A 12,387-nucleotide genomic window follows, 5' to 3' on the forward strand; every position below is an offset into this window, starting at 1 on the left:
CTAAGACAAAGAAGCACAATTTCCATTATCTTTCCAAATGGCTAAACGCATTTTAGTCCCTTATGTTTCCAGAACTGTTTATAATGTACTTTTCCCTATTCTAGGTCACTAAAAGGCCTGCCCTGGGCTGCATGTTTCTGGTTCAGACATCCTAATAGGAGGGGAAAATGAATACAGTAGAAACATAAAGCTTAAAGCCTTATCATCAAGCAGACAGAAACCACGTCGTACACACACACCCACGCCTCTGTGTCTCCTTGACATTCTCATCTTAAATCCCTCCGAGTGTGTGAGTACCAAGTCCCCAAGAAATTCTTTCCACCTTGAAGACAAGCTGCATTATGGTCCCAGCATGCCTGCCCAGTCAGCATTCTCTGTGCATTCTCGAAGCTGTGCCCCATGGGCTCAAGCAACATGGTGGACTACTAGCCCTTACTTGCCCCTTGAGAGGGCCTAAGGAACATGGCCTCCTATCCCCCTGCTCCATCTTCTCCACTGCCATCTGTCAGCTGAGGTTCCAGATAGTAAGGCTGAGAGGGTCCCCAAGGTAAGCCATTAGTCAGCACCTTAGCCAGCTGAATCTCAGGGTGAGCACTGTCAGGACAATAGTCTTATGTGACCACCCAGCTTCTGCTTAAACACATTCTTGCTCCTTCACAAACAGCTCCCGTCGTTAGACAGCTCTTTGTATGGAGCCGAGATCAATCTCTTATATTTTCTCCTACTGGTCTTAGTCCTGCTCCCGAAACCACAAGTGTACTCCCTTTTCATCATGGATTGTCTCTTTAAAACAACATAAATAAAACAAAAAGCCAGTATCATCATATACAAAAGGATACAGAAAATTAAGTGAAGAGAACTGGCAGGATCAAACTGATAAAGAGAAGTGTCTGTGGGAAGCCAGTTAAAAAGCAGGGAAAATGGGACCCTTCCAATCTCTTTGTCCAACTGCCCTTGAATGACAAGGGGACAGACCCTTAGGAATCTCTAGAGATCATAGTTATAAAATTCAACAAGCGTATAATAAGTGCCTGCTCCGAGAAGGTCCCACGTCAGTGCTAAAGGTCCAGAGGTGAGGTTCCTGTCCTCAACATCTCATGTTCTACCAAGAGAAACAGACACATTCAGAGCTAAACATAATACAATGTCCATTATTCAAAGAATTTATGGTCATGGTATTATGGGTTACTTTGTGATTTTCAGATGATGCTTTTTATGAATTAATTGTTCATTTAAAATAGAAGGGAAGGAAATCAAAGGAAGTCAATCTGGGGCTGTGGATATACCAGGGAAATCACTGGTGGAAGAGCAAGGAGACACATGAAGACTCTCCCGCTCACGAATCCATGCCCAGGGATTGGGAGCTGGTTTCCTGGGGGAGAGGTAATGCCCTGGGCCCCCCTAATGTGGCCCTCCGCACAGTGTGGGCAGTCTCGAGGGCCAGGTCAGCCCAGAGGACCTTTTCTAAGTGGGACTGAGTTGAAGGAGCCTACTTGGCTCTAGCCACTCTGGTACCTTTGATTTCCAGCCCTTCCTCTCATCTTCCAGCGCAGGAGAGTTTCTATTTTCAGTATGAAATTAGCATAGAGATGAAGCCATTTCAGGGGACATACAGTGAATTGACATAGCAGACATTACGTTTTTCATTGCTAAAATGAAAAAGTTTCCCTTTTTCTTTAAAAATCCCAAAACTGCCCCTTAATTTGTGTTCAGTCTGCACTTCCACTGCTGAGCTGTCAGCAGTGGAGTCGCGCTGAGGAAGGCTGAAGAAGGTGGAGGAAGATGGCAGCTCTGGGCGGTGAACAAAGCCGTGTGCCCATGGGGCCCTGTAAGCACCTGAAGGGCATATGGCGGCCGGGCGGCATGCGGACAGCCCATCCTGTGCGCCTCCAGCAGACACACTGACATGGCCCGGGAGCAAACAATAGTAGTGCTGGGTTCATCTTTTCTCGAGATCTATAGGGCAGGACCTGGTCCAGATTCACTCCATGTCTGTCTCTGGCTTCCCTCACATCATTTCCAAGACATCTTCACTGTCCTTTAGGACAGGATTTCTCATCACCGCTCTTCCTACTGGAGCAAAGATTCTGAGTAGCTGGGTTGGGACGAATGACAAATTTGCCATGAACTAGTCCCGCCCCTTCTTCCACACACACTTTTGTCTTTTTTTAGGTTTTCTCACATCCCTCTTCTCTGCTCTTTTAAGCTCTTAAGTTCTCTCCACTTTTTCGTTAGTGGGCTGCTTCTGATCTCATTGGAAAACATTCTCTGAATCATTAACAATATAAGACGGTATAGAAAGCTGTCTGCTGGTGGCCCCAAAGGCAATCTCTCTTCAATGTCAATGTCAGAGCTTTTCAATTAAGGGAGCACAGAGCGGCTCTGAATAACACTGGATCTTTACAGCAAATGATTCCATCCAAACAGACGTAGGATAATGTTTTGTGGAAAGTTCAATCATCTGATTCCTCTGCTAAATAGTTTAAAAGAGCTGAAAAAGAATGTTTCTTATCTGTACCAGGCTGGTTGGAGCTATTCCCTGTCCCTGAGAGCCACATAGTGCCCCCTGGGAGGGGGTTTTTAATACAAAGGGAATAAATATTGCTGATTGCATATATGGGGGATGATAAATCAAGATTCATAATATAAAATCTTATTACTATAGTTCATATTAATTGATACATTGTGAAAAAGTGGGCATACAATAACCTACTTTTAAAGTTGCATGTGATGAAAATGGAGTGTCTCCTAAATAGAACTGCTGACAAGAGGAGGCGGTAGAAGATAAGAGACGTCTGAAGCACATTCTAGTATCTACAATAATAGCTAGACTCGATTTTTTTAAAGACTTTATTTATTTATTCAAGAGAAGAGAGTGCGTGAGCATGAGTGTGGGCGGGAAACAGAGGGAGAGGGGGAGGGGTAGAGGAGAGGGAGAAGCAGACTCCCCACCGAGCAGGGAGCCTGACTCAGGGCTGGATTCCAGGACCCTGAGATCATGACCCGAGCTGAAGGCAGATGCTTAACGGACTGAGCCACCCAGGCGCCCCCACAGCCAGACTCTATTAAGTGCTTATGATGTGTTAGGCGTTGTTCTAAGAGTTTTATGTGAATTAACTCTTTCAATCCTTATAATAATCACATGAGATGAGTTGTATTAGGTCTATTTTATACAGAAGCAGAAAGGGAGCACAAAGAAGTTATAACCTGCCCAGGGTCACACGCGGCCAGAATTCACACTCAGCAGGTCTCACCTGAGCATCTTCCCTTTTGACCACTGCCATGCCAATTATACCTTGCTAGCTTCTCATGGAAGAACCTGAAAAATAACCAGTTAGCATCCCTTTCTTAGATAATTATAATTTTGACTAATAACTAAAAGTAGAAATTATGTGTCTTTAAACACATTACCATTGATCTAGATACACTTGTTCCTGAAATAGTTCAGACAGTAAATGCCAGAAATGAATGGCTTCAGTAGACATTACCTCTCTCTATGGCTCCACCCTGAGAGGACTCCAGGGAGGCTCCTTCTGAACACAAGGGGCAACACAAAGCTCTGGAAGCTGGCAGTGTGGGTAACCACTTCCCCATTGCTGCTGGAGTGAGTTTAACACGTAGCACAGAGGTGTTACGACAGTGATTGTCATATTTCATAAATTACATTCTGCTATTCACAGGGAAGTCCTTGTAAAACTAAAGTAATAATATGCATACAGAACAGCAGGAATAATATTGTAAGCAATGCACTGTAAGGATGGGGACATATAACGAATGAAAAATACGGTCTGTAATAAAAGAACCGAGAGAAGAAAAGAATATTGAAAAAAAATGTTGTGAATTTAAAAACATGTTGAGGCAGAATAACCCATGGTAAGAAGTTAATAAAAAATTACGGTGGCCTGGATCCATGTCAAAGATAAGCCCAACTAGGAAATCTAAGAAAAACAATAAAAACATTTTTCTTCTTTTTTCATTCAATGTAAAAAACCTTTCTGTCCAGTTGAACACACTAACTTCAAGAGATCAGTTCAATAAGAGGCTTCCCAATGAAGGAAGAGGTTGGCGTGCATCAGCAATGTGAGACCCGTAGGAAGGATCTGGGGAACGGTCTCACCCCCATTCACAGCCCAGTGCACACAGGCCGGGCTTCTCTGCTCAGCCTGCTTCTCTACTCTGTCACACTATTTCAAATGTTCTCCATTATCCTCAAACCACCCTGACCTGACCTCTCCCTCAATCATCTTCAAGAAAGCCCTCCCACTTACTTCACAGAGCAAAGAGAAGCCACTCAGGTGGGAACTCCATCAATTTCTAGTCGCTGAACTGAGAAGCCTGTGGTATCTGTCTCTCCTTTCCAAGGTCAACTCTGTTCACCTCCTTCAACCAGCTTTGGGTACCATGTTCTGCCTTCTCTCAAGAACAGTGCATCATCGGGTATCCCATCTTTCTTCCTCCCGCATATAATCAATCTCTCCTTCTCTACTGGATCCTTCTATTGACTTTTTAATAGACTTTATTTCTTTTTATTTTTTTTATATATTTTATTTTATTTTTTTTAAAGATTTTATTTATTTTTTAGAGAGCGAGCGAGAGAGAAACAGCATGAGAGGGGAGAGGGTCAGAGGGAGAAGCAGGCTCCCCGCTGAGGCGGGAGCCCGATGTGGGACTCGATCCCAGGACCCTGGGATCATGACCTGAGCCGAAGGCAGACGCTTAACCATCTGAGCCACCCAGGCACCCGATAGACTTTATTTCTTAGAGGAGTTTTGGGTTCACAATAAAATGGAGAGGTAGGCACAGATATTCCCTGCTCCCCACACATACACAGCCTGTCCCACAATCAGCATCCCCTGACAGAGGGCTACATTTGTTACAACGAATCAGCCTACACTGACACATCCTTATCATCTAAGTCCATACTTTATATTGGGGTTCATTCTTGGTGTTTTTCTATTGACTTTAAAACACACTGAAGTTTACTACTTTTTTATAGAACTTTCCTTGACCTGTGCATCCCCTCCAACTACCACCTTGTCTTTCTGCTTTCCTTGAGCTGTCTCTATTCACTGTCTCCATTTCCTCCCATCTTATGTTTTTCTCGATCCACTTTAACCTTGCCTCTCCCTCCCCAGAATGCTCGTTTTCACTAAGGTCACCAATGACTCCTGTGTAAGCCTAAATACAATGACATTTAGTCTTCTGATCTATTGCAGGATGTTGGCTACCCTCATTACCTTGAAATGTACACATCCCTTGGCTTCCATAACTCACATGCCCTGGCTCTCTCTCACTTGCCAAGCTCTGCCTATTCCCTTCAGGTTTGTTAACATATACTTGGTCATTAAATGCCTGAGTTCCCCTCAGATTCACCCAAAGTCCCTTGTCATTCTCATTCCATTCTTCTAGTCAATCTTCTCCATACCTTCAGTTTCAAATATATCCTAAATGAAGATTACCCAGAAATATATATTCTAGTCCCCATGTCTCCAGGCCCAGACTATTTCAAACTGCCTGTGCAACATGTTTACCTCAGCATCTCAGGTAAACCTCAAGGTCAATATGTTCAAACCTAAATCTCAACTGCCCACATCCATTTTATCAACAAATGGCAGCACTGTCCATCCAGTTCCACAAGTCAGACACTTGGTGTCATCCACCGTGTGTCCTCATAGTCAATTAAGTAGCAAATTCTGGAAACTGTAGTATTCATGTTGGGATCTGTTCACTTCCCTCACCCCCTTGGCCATCATCTCAGTCCCAGCTACCATCATCTCTAGTGTAGCTCTGGCAATAGCTCCCTCTTGGTCCTGCAGCCCCACTTTCCCCTTCCAATCTATTCTCCACAGAGCGGCCTGAAAAAGTCTTTCTGCAAACCAAATCAAATCATGTAACATGCTTTGTTTAAAACATTTTGGGGGCTTCCTGTTGCTCTTGATAAAGTGAGACATCTTTACACAGCTAATAAGGCCCAGCGCGGTCTGGCTGTACCTACCTCTTCAGCCTCATTACCACATGCTCCCTTTTGTCCAGCTACATTGGCCTTCTTACCAGGTCCATGATGCATCCTGTTTTTCCTGCCAGACCCTTGCCTGTGCTGCTCTTCAGCTTTGAATGTTCTTCTCTCTCCCACCTCACACTCAACCTTAATCCCACTGTTTAGCTATTCTGAAAACACCATGTTGATAACACTTATCCCAGTTGTCATTTCACATTTATATGTTATTTTATAATTTAGTTTCTCCATCTAGTCTAGACTCAAAGCTCTTCACAAATATCAGCCATGTCTGTCTTTGCTTTCCATTGTAACTACAGTGCCTGGCACACAGTAGACATTTAGGTGAATGAACAAATGAATGAACGGACCACTGAATGAAGGTGGTAACCAGACTGTGACAGAGAGAGTGCAGGATTGGCAAATGGCATTCTCTTTCTAGAGTGGGGTGAAGAAGGAAGGTGGCTGCTCCATTCTGGAGCAAGAGCGAGGTCTACCAGCAAGACCTCTTTCAGAAATGGCGCATTCTGGACATGTTCCTCAATCTAAGAGGAAGGAAAGGGAAAGAGGGAAGAAGAGAGAAGATAGAAAAGCAAAATTTCCAACCTATTTTAAAATGTTGGTGAGAATGCAAGTTGGTACAGCCACTTTGGAAAACAATGTGAAGGTGCCTCAAAAAATTAAAAATAGAGCTACCATATGACCCAGCAATTGCATTACTGGGTATTTACCCCAAAGACACAGATGTAGTGAAAAGAAGGGCCATATGCACCCCAATGTTCATAGCAGCAATATCCACAATAGCCAAACTGTGGAAAGAGCCGAGATGCCCTTCAATAGATGAATGGATAAAGATACACACAATGGAGTATTACTCAGCCATCAGAAAGGATGAATACCCAACTTTTACATCAACATGGATGGGACTGGAGATTATGCTAAGTGAAATAAGTCAAGCAGAGAAAGTCAATTATCATATGGTTTCACTTATTTGTGGAATATATATAAGGAATAACATGGAGGACATTAGGAAAAGGAAGGGAAAAATGAAGAGGGGGAAATCAGAGGGGGGAGACGAACCATGAGAGACTATGGACTCTGAGAAACAAACTGAGGGTTCTAGAGGGGAGGGGGGGTCGGGGGATGGGTTAGCTTGGTGATGGGTGTTAAAAAGGGCACGTATTACATGGAGCACTGCGTGTTATACGAAAACAATGAATCATGGATCATTACATCAAAAACTAATGATGTATTGTATGGTGACTAACATAACATAATAAAATAAAATAAAATAAAATAAAATAAAATAAAATAAAATAAAATGTAAATGCCCCTGAGAAGGTACATTTTAAAGTTCATTCCATTAACTAACACATGAAATATCTGAAAGCCTTAGGAGGATTTAGCAGGACAGAAATGGTCGTCAATGCACCTTGTCATATTTGTATCATAGTTCTTTTAACACATCTTTGTATGTTATTCTTTATATGCCTATCTCCTTCAACTGGACTAGAAATCACTTGAAGCCAAGGACCATGATTTTCTTTCCCTAGTATATAGCACTGAAGTGACCCTGGTGTCCGGGCTTGGGCACTCATGAGTGTGTGTGTGTTTTCTTTAAGATTTTATTTATTTATTATTGAGACAGAGAGAGAGAGAGCAGGGGGAAGGGCAGAGGGAGAGAATCTCAGGCTGACTCTGTGCTGAGCATAGAGCCCAATGCGGGGTTTGATCTCATGACCCTGAGATCATGACCTGAGCCGATGAAGAGCTGGATGCTCAACCAACTGAGCCACCCTTGTGCCTCTCATAGTGTTTTTTGTTGAAGGATTCATAGATAGAAAAATAAGGAATTGGATAAATATAAAGATAGGTGTCAAAAACAAAGCTGCCTAGTTTACAACTGTGTAGATGGACTAAAACTGTATCTACCAAATAATTACATCACCCTGACACACGGCACTCCAGTGTAGGGGAATGAGCAATGGGCTGGAAATCAGAAGACAATTCTGCAATTATCTATTCACCTGACTGTCACCTCTCTAAACTGTGAGTTCGGCAAGAGATGGCAGGCCTTTTGGTCTTTGTGTAGTAGAGTAAATGTGATTCTCTTCTCAATCCCCTTAATTTAGTTACCAGATGAATCAAAATCTAGTCGTAGCTCTCAAACTAACTAGCAGATTAGTCTTGGCTAGAAAAGTCTTGTCTCTCTGGGTTTAGGAATCTTCACGGTAAAATGACATAGCAGGAAAATATGCTCTCCAAGATCTTTCTCTCAGGTCTCACATTTGATGAATATATAATTAAACACCCAAATAAGCAGAGAAAGGCTGGGGACAGCCAAGAACTAAGCAATCGTACTAATTACAATAAGCCACATGTGGGGCGCCTGGGTGGCTCAGTCGTTAAGTGTCTGCTTTCGGCTCAGGTCATGATCCCAGGGTCCTGGATAGAGCCCCACATCAGGCTCCCTGCTCAGCGGGGAACCTGCTTCTCCCACTCCCCCTGCTTGTGTTCCCTCTCTCGCTGTGTCTCTCTCTGTCAAATAAATAAATAAAATCTTAAAAAAAAAATAAGTCACATATGACTATGAGAAATTCCCCATAATGCTAATCCTAACAGGTATTGCTAACAAGGAGCATGGTAAAAGAGCAACTGTAGTCCAGTATTGGAAATCTGCATAAAAATCTCTCAATATATTGCAAAACATTATAGGGAACAATTATAAAACAGGGGAGAACATCAGTGCCAAGTAACCTGGTAGCTCAGGAGGCAGTAACTCAAATAAAAAATAACCCAAAACTGAAATAGGATATGAGCACATATAAACTCTTTTTACAAGCAGCATCTATGAAAAAGATGATTAAGCAATCTGACATGCAGTCAAAATTATCTAATAACTTGGTTTTATCTTGGAGAAGAAAATGCTTAATTTCTCCTAATATGCATCTTCCTAAAAATTTCTGACAAACATCCCAGTCATAGATTTTGCTAACAATGTATCTATCTCACTCTGGAAAAATTTAGCTCATTAATGGAAAATTCTTGGCACCTTCCCTCCAGTTTACACAATGTAAATGCCTCCATAGCTATGATGATAAAGTGCTGGGCGATACATGTTTCTTAAAGAAGCAAGTGTACAAAGAGATAACTACTGTAGATAAATGGAGTTAAATGACGGGACTCAGACCCCAGAAGGATACATTTGCATAGCTCAGTGTTCACTTCCTTGAAGTATTTACATGTTATATTTGGTTGTAACTATTGGGGATGAAAATCTTGTAAAAATGTGTTCATGTTTCCAATCTCTGCAGAGTAATAACAATAATAACTTAGTAATAACCACCAATGTTTACTGAGTACTTACTTTGGGCCAGACATTCCTAAGTGCCTTTATACATTCATTTATATAATCTTCACAGCAACCCTGAGGAAGGCACTATTTCTTGTTATTCCCCACCTCGCAGATGTGGACATTGAGGCACAGTTAAGTAACTTGCCTAGCACAACATGGAGAGTAAGTGGTGAAGCCAAGATTTGAACCCAGGCAGCCTCCCTCCAAGCCCACGCTCTTAACCACAACGTGATCCTGGGCCTTTACAAACTACTGACCATAATAGAACGTTCGCTTTTATTGAAAACAGAGTTACAATTTTGAACATCAATTTCTGAATATGACCCTGTGTTCCCTTTCAGTATTCTCTGCTTTTAAAAACCATTAATGCAATTCAGGCTTCATGGAGCTAAATGCATATAAATCCCAATGGAGCACTAATAACAAAAACCCCTTCGAAGCCAGAACTTCATTTACACGGGCAGAGGACTCTAGAACAACACACCTCTAGAACCAGTGTGTTACTGTTGCCACCTTCTCGCATCTTACTGGTAAAAACCTCTGTGTCCCATGAAGTGGACTTCAGTGATCTAACAGGAGGGCAAATATTTAAGTGATTTCCCACATCTGATCTTCCATGTCATTTCCTCTCCTAAGCTCGACTGGGTAATCTGATCAGTGCAGCAGAGTGGAAAAGACACCTTCACTGCACCAAGTGATCCTTCATCTGGGTTTAAGAAAGATTTAAGCTCTTTGGCCCCCATTTAGATAACGTCTTCTCCCTAAAAAGATATAGGAATCAGTCTTCTAAGCTGAGGGGGAGCTGGTAGCTGAACAATAATAAAGGGCACTCCCTATTATGTTTTTTTTTTTTTGGAAACATATACCCACAAAAAGAGGACTAGGGGATAACAGCTGAAAAGAATTTTCAAGGCTTTTATATACTTTTATATATATTTTAAACATTATTATATACATATCATACAAAATATCTGTATGCATACATATACATATAATGTATCTAAAATACATAAATATACAATGTATAATGTGTACACATTATATATATTATGTATATTACAGAATAATATGTGAAATGTGTAATATTTTAGTGTCTGTGATGTATCTATACAACATTAAAGTATCTGTCAAAAGTCAGTCAGGTGACACTCGCTGGATGACCAATGATTACAATATGGGTAACCATTCACAAGCTTTCCATTCTCACTGGGAAACACCACACAGATGCTTAAAACAGCTATATCAGAGAACAAGCTCAAGGAGAAACATGCTGTTGGTCTAGGGTTTGTTTAAAAGTGTCACTGCTCTGGCAGGTGGGCAAGAATGAAATGAAAGACAAAACGGATTGCTCAAGCATGTTATTCTCTCAGTCTATTTCCTTTTATTCAGGGGTAGGCAAAAGAATGGCTCCCGATAGATGTCTGCATCTTAATCTCTGGAACCTGTGAATATGTTCGCTTACACAGTAGAGGGGACTCTGCAACTGTGATTAAGTTGAGGATCGTGAGATGGGGAGATGTGAATGATTGGGGTGGGCTCAGTGTGGTCACAAGGAATCCTAATAGAGGGAGGCAGGAGGGTCAGAGTCAGAGATGAGATGAGATGCAGGAGGTAGAAGTCAGGGTGATGTGAGGAAGGGGCCACGAGCCAAGGAAGGCAGGCTGCCTCTGGAAGCCAGAAGAGGCAGGGGATTTTCCTGTCAGAGCCTCCAGAAGGAACCAGCCCTGCTGACATCCTGACCTCACCCCAGTTAAGCTGGTTTCAGACCTTGACCTCCACAGTTGTAAGGTAATAAATCTGTACTGCCTTAAGCCACTAAGTTTGTGGCAATTTGTTATAGCAGTAACAGGAAACGAATACAGCTACCATGGAATGAAAGGCGGGATTCTGGGCACAAAAATAAATGAAAAAAAAAAAAATCAAGTTGAAAGGAGTATCACTCAAATGGTAAGGAAAGAGGGCTTTCTCAGATCATAGAGTGGAAACTCGAGCTTTATTAGGTTTAAGGAAGGCAAAATTTGGTTAGAAAGACACAGTGAGAGAAAAGCATGTAATTAGGACAGATGCCATAAGATACCCACTGCCTGGACGCAAGCACAATGGACTAGGAGGCTTCTGACATACTGAGTCCTCCAGGGAATTCATAAATCTGTTCTGCACGGTCTTTACAATGGCTGGGTTCCACCCTCATGAGTTTCAGATCTTTAGGTCTTAAAAGCTTTTTGGTCTTACGATTCTCCTTACCAAACCTTCTGTCAATCCTAAGGGGAAAGGCACTCCCCCAACCCTAGAGGCAACTAATGCAGCCCAAGCTATTATTCACAAAGGATAGATCAGTCTGGCAACATCTTTCTTTGAAGGATAAATATTTTAAACGGCAACTTCAGAAAAACATTTTAAAATTCTGATTTAATCTTCCTGAAATGATCAGCTAACACTGAAGAGAAGGATTGGGAAAGGGTGGGCTGACGTAGGATCTGCCAAGAGTAAACACACGGACGTGGGGGAGGATCAGGAAAGGTTGTGATGACCCATCAAAGATCTTTCCTCTTCCATGACCCAGCTGGGCTGGGGCAGCCCTGCTTTTCTCAGTTCGCCTGCTCCCGCCTCTCCCAGGAGGCCTAAGGGTCCTAACCGGACTCTGATTCCATGGCCAAAGAATGGGCACCGCTCATTCTATTAGTGATGTCATGGATGCTAGCTACCGAAGAACCCAGGGCACCATTGGCACCATACTTATATACAGTACCCATGTCAGTCAAAGCCTGAGACCACCAAGAACTGCCCAGCCCTGCTGAAGGCTAATGTCACATGCACATCACACAGGAAACTTCTGAATGGTCTCAGAACACAAATTAGAGTCAGAACAGAGGAGATGCAACCTCTCCTTTTCAAACCTTTGCCTAAGCAGCTGCTGTGATGGAAGATGTTGTTCTAACTGGGCTACGTACTCTATGAAGGGGCTTTGTTTTGTTCACTGATGGCATCCTCAGTGCCCAGAGGGCCACCTGACACATGGTAGGCACTCACTTTTGTG

At 42.5% G+C, this 12,387-nt stretch overlaps 1 protein-coding gene across 26 annotated transcripts in view; it reads right to left on the bottom strand.

Moving 5' to 3' along the window:
* FARS2 (phenylalanyl-tRNA synthetase 2, mitochondrial) overlaps positions 1-12,387 on the bottom strand; it is a 617,893-nt gene that overhangs the window by 151,713 nt on the left and 453,793 nt on the right. For 19 of the 26 annotated variants that reach the window (XM_064597225.1, XM_064597222.1, XM_064597224.1 and 16 more), the window contains one exon: positions 3,255-3,319. The exons of the other annotated variants lie outside the window; for them this stretch is intronic. In XM_064597225.1, coding sequence (XP_064453295.1) covers positions 3,255-3,319 — 65 coding nt within the window. The remainder of the gene's footprint in view (positions 1-3,254; positions 3,320-12,387) is intronic. 26 annotated transcript variants of the gene reach the window in all.

Source organism: Mirounga angustirostris, unplaced genomic scaffold (genome assembly GCF_029215605.1).
Source record: "Mirounga angustirostris isolate CCGP_5_RB_7025 unplaced genomic scaffold, mMirAng1.0.hap1 SCAF_8, whole genome shotgun sequence".
In the NCBI taxonomy this organism is placed as follows: domain Eukaryota; kingdom Metazoa; phylum Chordata; class Mammalia; order Carnivora; family Phocidae; genus Mirounga; species Mirounga angustirostris.